Here is a 19,827-nt window from a genome sequence, read left to right as displayed (position 1 = left end):
GTAAATTCTCTCGGGAGGAAGGATAACAATATCATCCAAACTCACATTATATTTTTGTTACACAAGGTTTGGCATCACCAGACATATCTGGAAACAAAACTGAATGACTAAAAATCAAGAGGCAAAAAAAAAATTTTTTTTTAAAGGCCAACAAACCTACGCGTATGATAAAATTGCATGGAACAAAACAAACACTCACACACGCACTTGAGTACAAATGGGAAATCTGAATAATAGCGTATCAATGTCAGTGTCCTGGCTGTGATACTCTCCTATCGTTTTGCAGGATGCTACCATTGGTGGTAACTGCATAAAGACACATAAGATCTCTCTGTATTACTCCTTACACCTGAAGGTGCATCTATAATGATCTCAAAATTAAAAGTCTCATTTTAAACAGACCTCTTTAGGGGCGCCTGGGTGGCACAGGAGGGTGGGTGTCCAACTTCGGATCAGGTCATGATCTCATGGTTTGTGTGTTCGAGCCCCACCTTGGGCTCTGTGCTGACAGCTCAGAACCTGGAGCCTGCTTCGGATTCTGTGTCTCCCTCTCTCTCTGCCCCTTGCCTACTCACGCTCTCTCTCTCAAAAATAAATCAACATTAAAAAAAAAATTTAAGACCTCTTTAAGAGATCCATATGGTGGAGTTATGAGATACAGGCTTGAAAATAATTATGGTTAATATATTTAAGAATTTAGATGACAGGGATGGCTGGCTGGCTCAGTCAATAGAGCATCTGGCTCTTGATCCCAGGGTTGTGAGTTCAAGCTCCACATGGAGCGTGGAGCCTACTTAAAAAGAAAAATGTAGATAACACATAGAATTTCAACAGAGAACTGTCAACTATGAGGAATAATGAAATGAACATTCCAGAGCTGAAAAACACATTATCTGAACTTGAGAACTCAATAAATAAGTCTAACAGCAGGTCAGACACACCTGAAGAAGGAATTGTGAACTCTATTCATAGAGATCTCAAAAGAAATGAGCCAGAGTAAAAACTGAGGGAAAATAGAAAGTAAATGGGGAGGGGAGGGAGGGGAAGCATAAGATTAATATGGGACATTGTGAAAAGGTCAAACAAGAAGAAGCCCCAGAAGTGGAGGCAGCAAGTAGGGCAGAAAAAGTATTTGAACAGACAACACCTGAGAATTTTCCAAAAACTGTTGAAAGACATTAAGCCACAGATTTAAGAATCTCAGGAACACCAAGCGTGAAAGATGCAAATAAAACCACAACTAGGACTTTGATAGTGAAATAGGTTTTTTTTAATTTTTTATTTTTTAATTTTTTTTCAACGTTTATTTATTTTTGGGACAGAGAGAGACAGAGCATGAACGGGGGAGGGGCAGAGAGAGAGGGAGACACAGAATCGGAAACAGGCTCCAGGCTCTGAGCCGTCAGCCCAGAGCCCGACGCGGGGCTCGAACTCACGGACCGCGAGATCGTGACCTGAGCCGAAGTCGGACGCTTAACCGACTGCGCCACCCAGGCGCCCCGATAGTGAAATAGGTTTAAAATCAATGACAAAAAAGAAAAATCTTAAAAGTTCCCACAGAGAAAAAGGCGCGTTATCTTCCAAGGAGCGATGGCCAGAACAACTAACTTCTCAATAGAAGGAACGGGAAAAGGAAGACGAGGAAGTGATACTTTCAAAGTATTGACATAACCACCGTTCTAGAATTCCATATTCAATGAAAACTCTTCAAAAATAAAAATGACCTAACGACGTTTTCCGACAAGGAACAATGAGAATGTCACCGATGGGTTTTGTGACCAACAAAGCTTCTCTAAAGGACTAAAGAAAATTCTTTAAGGAGAGGGAAAATGGTTCTGAAAGAAAAGATGGAAATTCTAACGAAGAACAGCAGAAGGCATAAGCATGTGGGTAAATCTAAGTTAATTCCGATTGAAAAAAATAATAACAGCTATGTCCTGTGAGGTTTAAAATTCGTAACAGAATAAAAGGTGGGAAGAGATAAATGCAGTTAGAATATTCTAATTCCTTCGCATTGTCCTGAATGTAGTGAGAGCAATGATCTTATATTAGAGTTTGATACATCTAGGATCAATATTTTATTTTCCTACGGTAATCACTAAAAGGATTGTAAAAGAATACGGAACTAACATGTTACAACAGGAGAAAAAAGAATAATAAAAATAATTCAAAAGAAGGCTTAAAAAGGGAAGAAAAGAGAATACGCAAAGAGTGGAATAAATAGAAAATGAATAGTAAGTGGACGGGTTTAAACCTGAAGGTAATGTAAGTGGGTAATTACATTAAATATGAAAAGAGAAATATTCCGGGGGTGCCTGGGTGGCTCAGTCTGTTGAGCATCTGACTTCAGCTCAGGTCATAATCTCGCAGTTTACGAGTTCAAGCCCCACATCAGGCTCGCTGCTGTCAGCCTCAGCATAGAGCCCACTTCAGATCCTCTGTCCCCTTCTGCCTGCTCCTCCCCCGCCTGTGCTCTCCCCAAAATAATATTTTTTTACAAAAGAGAAATATAGGGGCGCCTGGGTGGCTCAGCCAGTTAAGTGTCCGACTTCGGCTCAGGTCATGATCTCACGGTCCGGGAGTTCGAGCCCCGCGTCGGGCTCTGTGCTGACAGCTCAGAGCCTGGAGCCTATTTTGGATTCTGTGTCTCCCTCTCTCTCTGACCCTCCCCCATTCATGCTCTGTCTCTCTGTCTCAAAAATAAACATAAATAAATAAATAAATAAATAAGAGAAATATTCCAACAAAAATTTTAATCTTGCAAAACTGGTTATATGACAGGTTGAAATTTAAAAGACAGAAAATTTATTTTTGAGACAGAGAGAGACAGAGCATGAACGGGGGAGGGTCAAGAGAGAGAGGGAGACACAGAATCGGAAACAGGCTCCAGGCTCCGAGCGGTCAGCCCAGAGCCCGACGCGGGGCTCGAACTCACGGACCGCGAGATCGTGACCTGAGCCGAAGTCGGACGCTCAACCGGCTGAGCCACCCAGGCGATAGTCAGTCTTTTAGAATGATATAACAATTATACATCTGGATGCATGTATTAACACACCTTCCTAATATAGAAAGTAAAAATGGACAGAACCAAAGGGAAAATTTGACAAATCCACAATTGTAGTGGGATATGTTAACACACCTCCCTCAAAAAGTTATAAAGCTAGCAAACAAAATCCAGTATGAGTATACAAAATTTGAACAAAACAATTAACAAACTTGACCTAACGGAGCAACTACAGAGTATATAATCTTCTCAATTACATGTGGAAGATTTACCCAAACTGACAAGAGTAGGTAGAAGAATGGTCCCCCGAAGATGTCTATCTCCTGATCCCTAAAACCTGTGACTATGTTAAGTCACGTGGCAAGGGGAAACGAGACTGCAGATGGAATTAAGGTTGCTAATCAGATGACCGGGAGATAAGATTAACTTGGATTATCTGGATAGACCCGATGTAATCACAAGAGTCCTCAGATATGAAAGGGAGGCTGAAGAGCCAGGGTCAGAGGGATGTGGAAAGTCTCTAGACACTGGAAAAGGGAAAAGAAACAGTCTCACCTATAGCCTATAGCCTCAGGAAGAACACAGCCCTGGGGATGCTTTGATTGTAGCCCAGTGAAACCCATGTCAGTCATCTGACTGACTATAAGAACTATAAGATAATAAATTTATGTTGTTTTAAGTCACTCTGTTACTTGCAGCTGATCCAGTTGCTAACTGATTCCAGGGTGTCCCCCCAACAGCCATGTTAAACATCAGGAGCAGTACATGAAAGGGTGTAGCTGGAATGTGGGCTGAATCTTGAGCATTGACACGAGCTGAGTCTGAAGAAGCAGGGTAAGACCCTATCCACTTCATTCACTCACTCGGACATCCATTCATGAAACATTGACGAAGCACCTACTCTCTGCTAGATCTTGTGTGTAGCACAGGGTTGTACGGATGTGTAGGACAAGGTTCCTGCTCCCCAGGAGCTCACAGGGGAAGACAGAGAATTAAACTGTGGAGAAGAGCAAAGACAGGAACAGGCACCAGAGGAGATGGGAGCACAGAGGTCTCTTCTGATTGCAAGTGGTGGAATCCCAGTGTAGACAACCTAGACTAAAAGTGTATGGGCCCTTTGGAAGGCTAGAGGGAGAATGTGGCCAAGAGGATGTGTGAGCAAAGACAAAGTGAGAAACAGTGTGGACGGCGTGGAGAGCCGTAAGAGTTGGTGTAGCTGGAGTGCAGAGCCCAGGAGAAGGAGCAGGAAGAAAAGATGGCGGCACCCATGGGCCATGCCATGGGAGGGCCTCAAATGCCAGGCTGGGGCATCTAGATGTCACCTGGAAGGCGATGGGGAATTGTGGACAAAGGGGAGGAGTTGTTAGAGGAACGCGGTGGTGAAACTGGGTTTTGAAGCATCGTGTTGACAGTGGCGTGGAGGACGGATCAGAGAAGGGTAAGACTGCAGTCGGGGAGTCCCTTTAGGAAGATGTTGCAATAATACAGATGGGATCATAGTGCTGTGCACATGGGGAGTGCCATGAAGACAGCCAGAAGGGGCTGTAATCAGAACATAGTTAGGAGTCAGAATCAAGAAGCTTGTGATTGACTTCAGGTGGGGGATGGCAGGGGGTGGTAAGTACGAAGGGCTCGATTCTCTGGTTTCTGATGCAGGCAACCTGGTGGTGCCATTTATTGAGATACTGGATACAGAGAGAGCAAATCAGAGGGAGACGATCAATTCAATTTGGGACATAGATTGACTTTGATGGGTTTGTGGGACATTCTGGTGGTGGAGATGGCCAGGAGCATTTGGATATTTAGGTCTGGAGCTCCAGTGAGAAGCCTACTCTGGAGAGAGAAACACAAGAACCATCAGAATCTAGGACCCTGACAATGGAACCATGGGAGGAGATGAAATCCCCAAAGGACAAGTCTCAAGGCAGCAATTCTAAACAAGATACGCATGGGGCGGCATAACTCCCTGGGAGGGTCTGGAATCACCAGAGGGGCTTTTCCAGAGTATCAAGCCTAGGAAGTGTGACCAAGGGTAACTCTTGCTGCTGAGGATGTGACCTTGGGTAGGAAGAAATTTGAGAACACCGGTAAGAAGAAAATAGAGTCAAGGTGGGCACAGAGAGCCAAGGAAAAAGGAGCCAGAAAGGAAGAGAGGTTTAAGGAGATCCAGGAGGATGAAGTGCCCAGATGTTAAGATAGAGCAGTGATTCTCAACTGTGAACGTGTACCGGGGGTACTTGTGAAAAATACAGATTCCTGCCCGTCACTATTCTGATGCCATGGGGCCCTAGAATCTGCACTGAAAATTGAGTTCAGCAGGCACTACTTCTGGAGTAGAGAATTTCACAAAGACGGATGTGGTCGACAAGTTTACACTAGCAGAGGGGATGGGTCCAGAAAGATAAAGACTACAAGGGTCTGTTGGATTCCACTCTTCAGGAGGTCACCGGTAACCATGGAAGAGGTAATTTCGGTGGTGGCAGCGTGGGAGTGGAAGCCAGATTGTAGTGGGCTGAAGACTGAATAGGAGGTGAGAAAGAGAACACAGCAAACATGGACCCCTTTTAGAAGTTTGGATGAGAGGCGGAGGCGAGAGCTTCATCCCCCTCAAAGGCCAACTTCCATCTCCTGGAGAAACTTGGCAAAGTGGATTGGGGAAATCTGGAGGCTGAGTCAGACATTCCACGGACCCTCAGAACGCACCAGGAAGGCGATTTGGGAATCGGCAAGGGCCAAGCACACCTCAAGCTGCCAAGTCTTAAAACCAAACCCACTGTGCCCGCATTCTGTCTACCCACTCCAAGTATGATCCACCGTATTCATCACCCAAGTGATCTTTCAATGGTCAAAAAAGATCTGACCATATTTCTGCCCTACTTGGAACTATCCAACAGCTAGTTTCTCCACTCTCACCTAAAAGACCCCAGAGGACACTCCCAGGAATACCCAAGTCCCTGAACTTGGCATTCAAAATCCTTCTGACTCTTGTGGTCCCTACTTCCCTCTACATTTTCACCCCCACCCTTTTCACTGCCACCTCCCTCTGTACCACATTCATCCCGGAACCCAGGTTTCATGGAGTCGCTGGCAGTTCCCCAGTAAACTGTGCTCTCCCACCCTCATTAGCCTACTAGTCGCCTTAGATGCAGCAAACGCAATACCACCTCCTCTGAGAGTTAGTTACTCCCTCCTTGGAGAGAACCAGCACCCCACACCTACACCAGAGTACAGGTAGAATAAAGTCTTCTACATCGATTTGTTGATACAGCTCTCCCCTCACTGGACTGTGTCTTCTCTGGGGCCAAGGTCTTCCTCTTCCTCTTCTCTGAATAACCAGCACCTGGCCAGGGGCTGAGTTCCCAGCAGGTGCCAGTGAATGTGAAGTGGGGTTTCGCCTGAAGTACCATCATGAAAAAGTAAATGTTTAAATTATGGAGTCACCCCACCCACTCTTTGGCCCACCAATCAAATATTGAATCTGCGGGCTCTTCTCTCCTCCTCGCTTTCCTTTCTCCCTAGTTACACTAAGACGTTCAGATCAATTTTCCCTCCTAAAAGGAAGAAAAGGCACGCTCTGGACAACTGTGTCTTTAGATGGTACAACATCTCCTACGGAATTAGGAAACAGTATGTGGGTGTGCTACGGTGGAAAGAGGGCTTGGTTCAACGTCAGGGAGTTTTACTTTGATTCTTTCCTTTAACAAGTTACTTAACCTCTCCGAGATGGGGTTACGAATATTATTACCTAAAAAAAGATGTGAAGAATCACGTGAAATACTCGTTGCGAAGCCTACATAACTGCTAGTTATTATTAGGCCTTTGAGATTCTAATAAAGCAGTATCTTAGGGTCAGGACACCAACAAATTGCGTTTGTAAATTTCAAATGGCTCAAAGAAGCGCCCAAAGTAACACCACTCTTCCCAGTTCGCTTCTCTCAAACGAGAACTTCCGTACCTCCCCGGCTCCTCAGGCCCACTTAAGACGACTATAACCGCAGCTCCGCCTCCCCAGCCCCTAGCCACGCCCCTTTCCGTACCAGCCTGACGTTGTAGGGGCCTTTAACATTGATTGACACTTTTATTCACCAATAAAAAGTGAAATCCCTGTCAACGTCCGGCGAGGGGGCAGGACTTCCTTGTTGTTGCTAAGACACTCTTGTTTCGTTCCTTGACAACCCTGGCGGGGGTGCGCTAGCTGTGGCCCCGGCTCCGGCCCCCGCGGGAGCAGGTGAGGCCCTGGGGCGCGGCGGGCAGCCGGGCGGGGAGGGCCGGCCCGAAGCGGGGCCGCGAGGCGTCGCGGGGCGGGTGGGGCCTCGCCTACCGCGGAGGCCCCACCTCGAGTCTCCTGCCTGCTGGTCCCCAGCCCCCGGTCCTCCCAACCCCCACCCCCTCACTTCGGGGACCTGGGAAATGGGCCGTGACCGATTAGCTGTGGCGACTCTACGGGGCGCTCCTTCCCCCACACACCCGAAGCCCCGTCACGCTGCGCGGTCCCCCATCCTCCCTGACCCGACTCCCCCCAGGACCTTAATCTCCCCCCCCCCCCCCCCCCCCCACGTTTCGCGGAGCAGTTTCCCGCTCCCGCGGCTGGACCGGTGGTCGCCATCGCCTTGGCCCAGGACGCTTGATTTGGACCGTTGGTGATGCGCTGGGACCCCAAGCTGGTCATTTCCTTCTCTGGGCCTCAGTTTCCCCGTCTGTAAATAGAAGTTGGTTTGAATAATCTCTAAGGCCTCTTCGACCCTGACGTTCTAGGATGTGCTTTTTGATCCAACCATGGGCTTCCCTGAGGATGTGCTACCCATGGGTGTAGTGAACGGAACTTGACAAACCTAATTTGAATTCCCAATCACAGGACCTTAGCAAGTTATCTAACCTCCTTGGACTCCAGTCTGAGTATATAGAAAATCAGGATACATCGCCTTGGGGGGAATTCTGAGGATAAGGAATTGAAGTATGAAGGGTCTGGTCCAGGGCGCCTGGGTGGCTCAGTCGGTTAAGCGTAGGACTCTTGATTGCAGCTCAGGTCATGATCTCACCGTTGGTGAGTTCGAGCCCCTCCTAGGGCTTGGCGCTGGATACCCCCAACCTGCTTGGGATTCTCTTTCTCTCTGCCCCTCGCCCCTCCTCTCAAAATAAATAAACTGAATTGTTTGTTTGTTTGTTTGTTTCTTAAAGAGTCTGATCCAATGTAGAGTCAGCATTTGTGACTTCACTTCCTTTGTCTCTTCCCCACATTTTCCCCCTCTGAGAAGTGTCATCAGTTCCCTTATTATCAGCCGTCATTCCTTCATGAAATCCAGATCCCGTGCTCTGATCTTTTTCCTGGGCTTTCATGGTTCGGGATGCTTTGGAGTGGGGGTGAGGGTAGTGCGTGATATATTGCCGTGGTGGTTGGACTCAATACCTTCCCTTCTGTGCCTGATGACGTGCGATTCGGTGATTACCTACTCCTGACGAGACACTTTTCTTCGCCGTGTCTTACGAGCAACTTACACTCCGTAGTTCTAAAATCAGACCGGCCCGCTTCTTCACCATCCATCTGTCCTACCCGACATGCCGTCTTTCTCAGTGGCATGGCCATCCTCCCTCACTCTGCCGTCCCATCCCACTCAGGCAGTTGTCACGTTGCTTTGATTCTGCCTCCTTGAGGATCTCACAGCTCCATTCCAGAAGCGGCCAGTTTGGTTCAGATCACCTGAGCCAGTGCCGTAACTTCCTAACTGGTGTCCCTACCTCCAGTCTCTTCTGTTTACCCAGCCCACCAGAATAATTGCCTGAAAACAATGCAATGTCACCAACCCCCGAGAGACTTCCAAAGCGTTTCTCTTTCCCCACTAAAAATGTCCACGCTTCTCAGGCCTAGGTTATAGGGCCTTTCTATGATTCCACAAACCCACCCCCAGCATTGTTTCCCAGCCTTTTTTCTCCCTTCTCCTGTGCCAGGTTCTGTCCCCAGCCAGATTGAACCATTGGACTTTCCCAGAAAATGCTTTGAGCTTTCTGCTTTGAAGTCACTGTGTTTGTTCATCTCTCTGCCCAGAACGGCTTCCTCACCTTGTCCGCTTGCCAGGATTCCCACTCTGAGGCTGCCCCTGCCACCAAGCGTTTCTTGCCATCCTCTCCCCTGCCCCTTCTAGAATTCTCCTCCTGCCTCTTATCTCTGCATCTGCCTTGTGGCATGTTCTGCTTTCTGTCGTGAACCATAGTCAGTTCCTTGTATATGTGGTGGTCTCTCAGATCATAAGCCCCTTTGAAAGCAGAGACTGTCTCCTGCTTAAAGTGGAGTCATCGAAAAAGCCTAATCTTGAAGTCCTATATACTGAGGGAGTCCTAGCTCCTCCATTTACTAGCTGGGTAGAAAGTCACTTTCCTTTTCTCGGCCGTCGTGGCCATGAGAATAGTAGGGATAATAGCACCTGTGTAGCAGAGTTATTGGGGACAGGGGGCAGTAAGTGAGATTCTGGATGTAGAACACCCGTCCTGTTGCCTTGCTTATGGTCAGTGCTCAATAAATCCGATCGAATGGATTTGATACTCAAATGGATTGATGCTTCTCAGGGAGCAAATGAAATCTAATTTAACGACAGTAGAGATATCTGTTGGGCTTCTGCCATGTGGCAGACACTGGACTAGTGCCCTGGGGCATCTACAGGGGAAGAGAGAAGACCCTTCAGCCTCAGGTGACTGTCTGGACTCGCGACACAACTGCTCAGTCGTGGCTGGTTGTGACATGCCACCAGTAATTCGCAGTTGCGAATGGTTAAAAGAAAATAATAATAACCAATCAGCGCCAACTCCGATTTATTTCTGGAATAATGTCCTTCTTCGTCCCTCACATTCAAATCTGTTCTCTTGAGCGGGAAGGAGAGGGGCGGCAAACTGCGTAGTCGGCTGTGTGTGGTGAGCATCTGTGCTCGCTTGGAGCTAATTGCTGTGACGGCCGTGACTTTTTGTTGTACTTTGTATCTTGAACAAAAGGTTTGGGATTTCATCCAAATTCGGGTATGTTGGTGGTGGTGGCGGGGGTGGGGGGGACCACGTGAGTCAATATTGTTTAGTATGTCGTGTTACACATAAAGAAAATGTCTCTATCTCCCCCACCTCTTCCTCCCTCCTTCCCTCCCCATGGTCTAAGGCACATCAGAAGTCTTCAGTAGACCTCAGTAAAACGAGAAAAAACGAGGACAATGTTAAAAACAACACTAACAGCAGCAACTGCCTGTGTGTGTGTGTGTGTGTGTGTGTGTGTGAGAGAGAGAGAGAGAGAGAGAGAGAGGAAAGTAACTGTCCTTTCTGAGGACTGTCCTTTATTCTGCAACCATCTCCTTCTAACTATTAAAACCTTCATTTATAGTAGATGATGTGTTTAATGTTCTCAGCGTAACTTGAAAACGCAATCCTGTGTTTGCTTCCCCCCTTTGAAACTGATCTGTGAAATCCGGGTCTCCTGTGTTGTCTCCTGACCTCACCCGCAGCATCTTGGATGAATGCCCTCGCTCCCTTAGCCTCCTTTCTCCTCACCTTGCCAGCTTTGCTCTGTGTTTGCCAGAAGGCAGAGGGTCGACGTGGCAGGGAAGGGCGGGGGGTATGACCAGGGCACCCAGTGTGTCCCCCCGACGTGTCTGGAAGTAGGAGACGTGCCCGGGCAGGTGGCTGGACTGGCAGATGTCGAGAATTGAAGCTACTTGTGTTTCTGTCTTTCTCCTACTTGCTTGTGACCGGGGAAGAGGCATAGAAGGTAGAATTAGAAGGGTAGATATGGCCTTGGATCCTGGCTCTGTCCCTGCTGGCTCAGTACCCTTGGGCCAGCCCCCAAACCTCTCTGAGCCCCGGGTGCCTTATCTGAGGACTGGGAGTGGATGCTGCCCTCACAGGTTGTTACTGGATGAAAGGAGACAATGAATGAAAACCCGGTGTACCACCCCCCCCCCCCCAACTACCACTGGCCCCAGCTGTGTTCCACAGACTTTCCTTGTGACTTTTGTCCGTCAGTGCTTTACAGCGTGGCTTGCGGAGTGGGGACTCAGTAACTATTGGTTTGTCTGGCTGAACGTTTAGGTGTTTAGTGGGCTGGTATATGAAGAAAGACATCGCAGGTCCCCCTCTCACTGCACCGGTAACAAGAGCTGACACTTATTGTGAGGTAGTCTGTTCTTTGTCCCAATTTCCAGACGAGATAAACGAAGGCTCCGAGAGAGAAACACTTGTCTGAGGCACGAGATGTGAATTCAGACGTGCCCGCGGAGCCTGCACCCACCAACCCCCATGCCCTGCTCTGAGTGTGCCCTCCCACCTCTCGGATCCTGGTGGTGGTGACCGGGGGTGCTCCGAGATGCACAAGCCAGGAGTGTTCCAGGCATTGAGTGGCTGCCCCCACCCCCACTCTGGGCACTGGCAGAGACTTTCGGCCTTAATTCCCAGAGTCCTTCATTTTCCCCCCACCCCTCTCACATCCGCTTAACCCTCCTAAGAACCCTCCTAAGGATTCTTCCCAAGTGCTTCAGGAGCAAAACAATACACGGTGACTGAGGTCAGTGTCCGAAAGAATGAGGCACAGACAGCAGGACAAGGGGCGCTGGGTCTTTCAAGGTGACGACAGAAAGAGCCCTGTCTTTTCCTCCTGTTCCCCGGGCGTAGCCTCGCAGTAGACAGGGGCGAGGCTGTGCCAAGCGTTCGGAGGCGTCCTTGGGCGAGGAGAACAAGGGACGGGAGACAGGGCGAGGCTGCCACTGGCTTTGTGCCCCAGGACGTCCCTAGGACAGGTTGAGCTTTGGTGCCCAGCAGATTCAAGTACCCTGGCTGTGGTCACACTTACATTATTAAAGGGCCCTCTTTTAGGCCTGATGGGACTTCTTTCTGGCCTGGAGCTGTCAGACACACACTCATCCGCATGGGAGATTGATAAGGTTATTAAAACCTCTGGGTCTGCTATTTTTGGCAGCATTCTTCCAGGCGGGCTTTAAATCGTGGCCAAATGACTATAGCTGTACTATAATGATACAGCATCATAAAAGATTCTCCTACCTTTCTGTATTTGGAAGCACGTCATCTGTAACTGTTCCTTTTTATCCTGCAAGTCTCATCCCTTTTGGATCCCCAGAAGTACTGGCAATGGTTAGGAAAAGGCATTCGCAATCGTGGTCCTCAATAAGCGCGGTTGAATAATGTTGGAGACGTGCTGGCCGACGGCAGGGTGGCAGCGGGAGCAGCGCGATGAGAATAGTGCACAGAGCTTTGCGGTTACCACACCCTCACATACATACCGTTGGTTCTTGCAGTGGCTTTCTGAGAATAAGAAGACGGGTTCATCCCATTGCACAGAGGCGGAAACCAAGGCTCAGGTTAAATTACTTGCCCAGGGCTGCAAAGCACGGAGGGAACAAAATTCATTTTGGTTATAGAACTGGCCTTCAAGCCTAAATACCCCACCTCGCGGTTCCCCACGCCCTTCCCCCTCAAAAAAAAAAAAAAACCTGTCCCGGTGGCTTTTTCCCCTTTGTTCCTGAAGAATGGACTTTGGTAATATCTCTGACCTCTGAGTCTGGTTCATCAGGGTTCCATATGCTGAAACAGAATCCCAGCAGCCCCAGCCCCCGCCCTCCCCAAGGGCAGGCAGGCACACCCTTGACTGAATTCCCTTCCAGGCCACGCCAGGCCAGCACTCTTGAGCCCCGAGGATGCACTGGATCGGATTGAAATATTTAATTCAGTATTTAGGTGGGAAATGCCTCAGCGACTGCTTCAGCATTTTAAGCTGAGAATCTTGGGAGGTAAACACACCTTAAAGCCCGTATCCTTTGATCGTCACCTCTGTTGCACCTTGATAACGGGGAGGAGGCAGCAAACAAGTGGCCTTTATGAAAGCCAGGACAGGATGGGATTGGAGATGGGCCTTAACATTAACAAGCAGAGACAAGACGATTCCCTGGATTCTGTGAAATAAGAAACATTAGCAGAAAGTCCAGTGAGATCGTGCCTGGTCATTCGCCAACTTCTCTGTAGAGACAAACCAGAACTGCTAATATCTGAGTGGTACAGGTGCCCAGAATTGACGAGCTCAGAGGAACCGTCTGTCCGCCGAGAAACCAGAAAATACCAGTGTCGCGGGATGGTGGAGTCGGCGGCAGGCTTCCAGCCTCGTTCGAGGGAGCCCACCAAATGGGGTGACGCCGAGGGCTTCTGAAGCACCAGAGAGACGGAGATGGTTGAGAGCACAGCCCGGAAGAAGCACGCGGAAGGCTTGGTGCTCGGCCACACGCGGGTCGAGTCCACACGAGAACGATTGTCACCGACCGGTCAGACGTCAAACGTGCATTTCGCAGCTGGGATCACACGGCCCGCGCTGGTGGTGGCACAGTGGGCGCCTACCTTGTGTCGGTGCCACGAGAAGGAGAGAGAGGGGCCCACGCCGGAGACCGCGCCCAGAGTCAAACCCCAGGTCTGCCGCTCACCGGCTGAGACCTCAGGCCGGTGGAGTAGCAGCTTTACGCCTCCTTTGGTGCAGGCCCTAACTCGCAGGGGCGTTGTAGCAGTGGGGCACTAGGGACAGGAAATCTGACAGACGTCACCTGTCACGACTGCCCGTTAGTTGCTACGCTAGGCGTTTTCGGGCTTTGGCGGCCGTGCCATGAAAACAAACCAGTTTGGAAATGTCAGAAACGCTGGCGTAACATTATTTGCTTGTAGGTGTCCAATGTGGATGGTTAAGCAGGGTTCGCAGCACGGTGGGTTGTAGGCACTTGTGTTAGTCCTTCTTCCGAGAGAAAAAGTCCCTTGAATTACAGGCTAAATTGAATTGGAGGATAAGGAGAAACAACCAGGATTTCCAGCAGTGCTCACAGACATTAGGACCCAGCTCCTCTCTTTAGGAAAAGTCCCATCTGTTTTTACATAGCTAGATTTGGAAAGAAAAAAAATCCAAACATATGTATTAGGCTTTATAACTTTCCATTCATATCCACACACAGTCTCTCGTGTACGTGGCCATGTGCTGGGCACTGGGTTAGCTTCACGTACCTTCTCATCTGAGTCTCGTAACAGCCCCACGAGATAGATGTGGCTGCCCCCAGGTTCCTGGTGAGGACCCTGAGGCCCAAGGCCACACTGCTGGGGAACAGTAGAACCAGGAGGCCCAGGCCTTACAGCTTCTGGACCAGGCAGGCCTGAGGGGGAGGGGGCAGGAAGTGCTGGGAGCCGGGCAAGCCGAGGAGGACACGGACCATCACTGTTCCCGTTCCTTCCGCAGATCAGGGACCCGTGGAAGAGGCTCCGGCTTGCACATAAGCCCGGGATTGTTGATCCTGACCCGACATTTCCCTTTCCAGCTACGTGTGCTGGGGAGTAAGGACCGTGTACATACGTGTGCATGCAGAGAAGCTGCGCGTGTTAATTGCAAGCTCCAGGCTCCACCCTCGGCCTGGCCCGCACTCAGTATTTGTCTTGATAATGACAGTGTGGGCTTGTAGCCGCATACCAGTGTGTTCTTAACCACCGGGTCCCAGCATCTCGCGTTGACTCATCCTCCCGTCTGCAGACTTGCTGGCCATTTGGAAAAGGATGCGGAGGAGTTAAGACGGGGAGGTGTCAAATTGTCAGTGAGACATTTCTAATTTGTGATGTATGGTTTGAAAGCCAACTCTTTCTCCTGGTTTTTCCTGTTTTCCACAGCACCCCTTGAGGAAAGACATTTTCTGCTCCCACCCCAGTTGGCAGGGCCTGCTTCCTGAATCCCCAGGGTGTGGTCTTCACTGCCAGTGCCAGCACCTCCCGAGAGCCCACCCTCTCCCTCCGGGGGTCACGGTGGAAGGATCATGGGAGAAACAGAAGGGAAGAAAGATGAGGCTGATTATAAGCGACTGCAGACCTTCCCTCTGGTCAGGGTAAGCCCCGGGGCAGGGAGGCAGGGCGGCCAGCAGGGCCCACACCGCCTCGAAACGAGGCAGAGAGCTCGTTCCCTGCAGGACAGCAGGAGGAGGAAGTTAAGGGCTCTCCTGGCTCAGGTCTGGAGGTCTGAGAGTCGACAGTGCTCCATTCCTTCGTTCCTTCATTCACTCGACAAGTGTTTACTTAGGTCACCTACTGTACGTTGGGCTCTCTTCTAGGCACTGTGGGTACAGTAGCGAGCAAGACAGGCAAAGGCCTGGGCCACAGGAAGAAAAGTTTCAAGGAGCGTAATTCCGGTAAATAGTGCTATCAAGAGAGAGAAAGCAGGTGTCAGGGGCTAGAGAGTAGGGGTTAGCCTCTGGACAGAGTTCTCCGGTCAGAGACTTGAATGAAGTTAGGGAGACAGCCTTGCCAAGGTCTGGGAAGCACGTGCCAAGCAGGGAAAACGGCAAGCCCCAAACGCCCGCGGTGGGAGTGAGCTCGGCATTTTGGAGGAACAGAAGGAAGGCTGACGAGTGCCGAGGCGGGTGGGGGGACGTGAGGGCCAGAGTGACAGCAGGCCAGACCTCACAGGTGGGCCAGGCACTGTGACAGTCATGGTGAAGAGTGTGGACGCTCTCCCGGGTCCGAAGGGAGCAGCGGATGTTTTAAGCCGAGGAGTGATGGGACGCGTTTGATGTTTTCGAAGGATCGTTCCAGCTGTTGTAAGGAGAATGGATTTTTAGGGGACCGGAGTGGAAGTGGGGAGACCCGTGAGGACACTACTGCAGAGGCCCAGAGAGACGAGGGGGCGGCTAGGCCCAGGTCACGGAGTGGAAGTGGACACGTTCAGACTCAGGGCGCATCTTGGAGGTTGAGGCTGTAGAACTCACTGGCGCATTGGGTGCCAGGTGTGAGGACAGGAAAGTCAAGGGTAACTCCCAGGACTTTTTTTTTTTTTTTTTTTCCCCCGAACTCAGGAGAGAAAATGGTGTCAATTACCAAGAAAAGGAAGGAGGAGGAAGCGTAGGTTTGTGGGGAAAGTCGAGTTATCCTTTAGACGTCTAAGCTTGTCAAGTAGAGAGTTGGCCATAGGAGTCCGGAGCCCCCCACAAAAAAAGGTTAGAGCTGGGAGTGAAAATGTAAGAACCCTCACGTAGAAGATACATGACACCACGGAACAGGGTGGGACCTCCTGGAGAGGAGCTTGCTGGTGAAGAGACAGGGTAGGGACGAAGCCCAGGGCCCTCCTGCAATCAGGAGGAGGAGGGGGATCCGGCCAAGTGGATGAGAGAGAGCGGTCAGAGTTAGGAAGAACCCGGAGCTGTCTCTCCAGGCCCTTCCGGCTGAGATCCAGCTGTGCTCTGGGGCCGATGTAAACTGTTTCCGCAACCGGCATCCTCTCCTGCCCGGGCCAGCCTTCTCCCCGTGTCTATTGGCTGGAACGTGATGCCAGAAGCTTCGTGCCCTTGCAGAGGGGCCCGGGCGTTAAAGCCCACTCGGCTTTGCCAGATTCCATGCCCTCTGTCCCAGCTGCACGCCCCAAGTCAGGATATGGGCTTGCCCAGGGCCGTGCCAGGGCAGCTACCCAATGTCCATGCCTTGAGCTTGGGACGGCGAAGCCAGCCCAGGCCAGCTGGTGGGCTAAGCCTCTCTCTGTTTGTCTCCCTGCCCTGTCTCTAGCATTCGGACATGCCAGAGGAGATGCGAGTAGAGACCATGGAGCTATGTGTCACGGCCTGTGAGAAATTCTCCAACAACAATGAGGTACAGGCGGCCCCTTGTGCCTTCGGTGACCCCCGTGGGTGAATCAAGTGGCCCCGGTCCCCACAGCCAGCTCCAGAGAGTCCTACTGGGGCCTGGCTAGTGCCTTCCTTGGAAGCATTCGAAGCCCGAGGAAAGCCAGCGAGGGAAGAGGCTGGTGCTGTCTCTGGGGCACTGATCTGATGGTGGTCATGCCCAGCCCTAGAGGGCTCTTCAGGTGCCCCTGCCTGTGTTCCCTATCTCCGGGGGTCTGCTGGGTAGGGCACCTCTCCCCCTTGGCTCCGTCCCAGGGGAGAACAGAGGCCCAGGCATTCATTCACGTACCCATCCATCCATCCATCCATCCATCCATCCAAAAAAGATGTTAAACGCCATCCCTTGTCCCAGTCACTGTTCTGGGTGCTGGGGATATGGCCAACAGGCAGTGACGCAGGAATGTCATTCATCAGCCCGGTGATGAGTCAGCATCACGACAGCCCAGCCAGTGGGGAGGCAGACCCAGGCCCAAGTTCAAATGCTGTCTCCAGCCCTTCCGAGCTCTTTAACCCCGGATAAGCCATTTCTCATCTCTGAGCCCCAGTCTCCTAGTCTGTAACGGGGAGTCAGATGCTGCCTCCCCACCGGGTGGCCGCGAGAACGTGTGTACTGAGATGACGCGGGCCAAGCGCCTGGCACGGACTCCCCCTCAGAGGCTAGGTCCTCTGCCCCTCCCTAGGCCTCTTCTCAGAAGAAGCTTCTTGAAAGAGCCAGCACAGGAAGGAGCCGGGGCTGTTGCCGTAACTGAGGGAAGCAGTCCAGCTCCCCTTCCAGAAGTTCCCCGGACCCATTAGGGAAAAGCCTTTCTGTTCCCTGGAGACAAACTTGACAACTCCTCGCAGTGACGAGGACCGCATGCGGCGTGCGGAATGCTGTCACGCGTTACCGCGCTTGGTCCCCACCGCAGCCTCGCGGTGCCGACCCCGGACACGGGCACTGAATGGCGGAGCCCGGACACCGACCCGGGGCTCCCTCTTCAGACCAGGGCCTGCTCGGCCAGCCTCGCCAGTGTCTTCTCGACTGGTGGGGTAGGGTCTGCTCTTCCGTCCCTGTGTCCCAGCCCCTGGCAGGAGGCAGAAGGGTGGGGTGCAGGCTCTTCTCCCGCCAAGACTTCGGCTTCCCGGGGGGAGGCGGGGGTTGGCTCGTGCCCCCCGACCCCAGCCTTTCCCATCTGATGAGCGTCCCCTTTGTTCCAGAGCGCTGCCAAGATGATCAAAGAGACGATGGACAAGAAGTTCGGCTCCTCCTGGCACGTGGTCATCGGCGAGGGCTTTGGGTTTGAGATCACACACGAGGTGAAGAACCTCCTGTACCTGTACTTCGGGGGGACCCTGGCTGTGTGTGTCTGGAAGTGCTCCTGACACCGTCCCCCCCCCCACCCCTGCCCCCGTCCCCTGCAGGGATGGGGAGCGGCCCCAGGCAGGCCCTCGCTTCGCAAAGGAGAGCCTGGGGTCTTTCCTTTTGCCCTTTGATGACAGTTTCCCGAGCCGCGCCCAGCGGGTGAACGCGTGGACACCTTTCCCCAGGCCCCCAGCGCGCGAAGGGGAGAGCAGGCCGCGGTCTGGACGCAGGGGAGGGGTGGGAGGTGTGACAGGGTAGGAGGGTGGGGAGGTGGGATTTTTCGCACAAGGACACGCCAGCCCCACCTCTCTTGGGGGCCGCTCTCCCCTCGCCTCCCGGGAGCCCCCGCCGCCCCCCCCCGCCCCCCCGCGCTGCGGCCGGCCTGCACCGTCCTTGTCTTCACCGGCCATATGCACGTGGCCCCAGGAGGAGCCTGTCCTCTCAAGGGACACTGGCAGCTTTCTCCCCTCATCCTCTGGAGAAGAGGTGACCCTCCAGAAGCCCCTTTCCCAGCCCGACCCCAGGCTGAACAAACCGCTGCCTCTCATTGGACCGCTAGCTCCGTCGTCCCCGGCTTTGGCGTGAGGACCGACAGCCTTTCCCCACGTGCTGTCCTCCCTCCCCAGCCGCCAGGCCGCGAACCTTCCGTACCGCCTCCACCTGTGCACTTGGGCTCCCGTGGCAGAGGGCGTGGGTGTCACTGAGCCTCCGGCGAGGCTCCTGGGCCAGGAGTGCGCTCACCACGAGGCCTGTTTCGGCAGGGAAACCTGGCCTGCCAGTTACTTCTCATCAGGGACCGCATGCTGATTTGTACTTCTGATCTCTGCTGGCTTTTCTATATTCTTTTTTGAGCGTGGGGAGAAGGGTTTTAGTAGAAGGGTGAATGCTATTTTACACAGCGGTCTTATTTATACAAATGTCTTCGTTTTTACAATTAAAGTGACCAAAAATGGACCTTGATCTACAGTCTCTTGAGGTTAGGGGAAGATGGGCTGGGTATCCTCGGGCTGTGGTGGGTCCCGGGAGCCCAGAGAGACTTCTGGCTGAATAGCGAGGCTCCTGGGAACCTGGGCCCAGACACAGCCCCGCTCGCCCAGGCCCCACCGCTCGCCGTTCCGTCCCGGGTGGGGGCTGAGTGCGGTCGCTGGGGCCACACGGATGCTGACTGAGACGCCCTCGATGGCCAGACCGAGCTGCCCTAAAGCCGTCAGTCTCGCATTGCGTGGTTTCAGTTCAAAGGTGTTTATTCAACAGCTGGTGGATGCCAGGGCCCAGGGGCAGGGTCCCGGAGATGGAAAAGCCACAGACCCTGCCCTCAGTGAGCCCACAGTCTCCTGTGGAGGAACATTTGAACCCAGTCGTTACAAGCAGATGTGAAAGATAGGACAGGGCACCCCAGGAGGAGAAGGGGCGCCTCCGGTCCCAGCCCAGGGAGTGAGGTGGGCCTCTGGCCGACGAGGCCCGAAAGCTGACTCTTGAGGGAGAGGGGGCTTTACTGGGGGAGGGGCTGCTCCAGACCGAGGGGTGATGGGAGTAGAGACACGGAGGCAAAAGTGATTTGAGGATGGGGGGGGCACATTGCGGGACCACGAAGCCCCTTCGGCTCAGGGGCCGGCCCCTCAATTCCAGTCTCAGACCCTAAAACACTGGCCCCGGGGAGAGCAGGCCCCTCTTCCCTGCAGCCTCTGTTCCCCACCCCGCGGGGCCTCCTGGGCTGGCCCACGCGGGACACTGAGGCCCCGGGAGTCTTGGCCCCTGGCCCAGCCATGCCCTTCCGAGGCTGAGTCCAGTCGTGAGTAGATCTGTCAACAGACATG

At 52.1% G+C, this 19,827-nt stretch overlaps 1 protein-coding gene across 1 annotated transcript; it reads left to right on the top strand.

The window, feature by feature from the left end:
• The first annotated feature begins 7,118 nt into the window (after positions 1 to 7,118).
• DNAL4 (dynein axonemal light chain 4) lies at positions 7,119 to 18,964 on the top strand. Its single transcript, XM_045463804.1, has 4 exons — positions 7,119 to 7,232; positions 14,675 to 14,886; positions 16,553 to 16,636; positions 17,866 to 18,964. The coding sequence occupies exons 2-4, from the start codon at positions 14,818 to 14,820 to the stop codon at positions 18,028 to 18,030; spliced, it is 318 nt and encodes a 105-aa protein (XP_045319760.1). The 5' UTR covers positions 7,119 to 7,232; positions 14,675 to 14,817; the 3' UTR covers positions 18,031 to 18,964.
• The last annotated feature ends 863 nt before the right edge of the window (positions 18,965 to 19,827 follow it).

Source organism: Leopardus geoffroyi, chromosome B4, assembly GCF_018350155.1.
Source record: "Leopardus geoffroyi isolate Oge1 chromosome B4, O.geoffroyi_Oge1_pat1.0, whole genome shotgun sequence".
NCBI lineage: Eukaryota > Metazoa > Chordata > Mammalia > Carnivora > Felidae > Leopardus > Leopardus geoffroyi.
The sequence above is the reverse complement of the archived record's forward strand: the minus strand, read 5'-3'. Positions and strand labels throughout refer to the sequence as shown.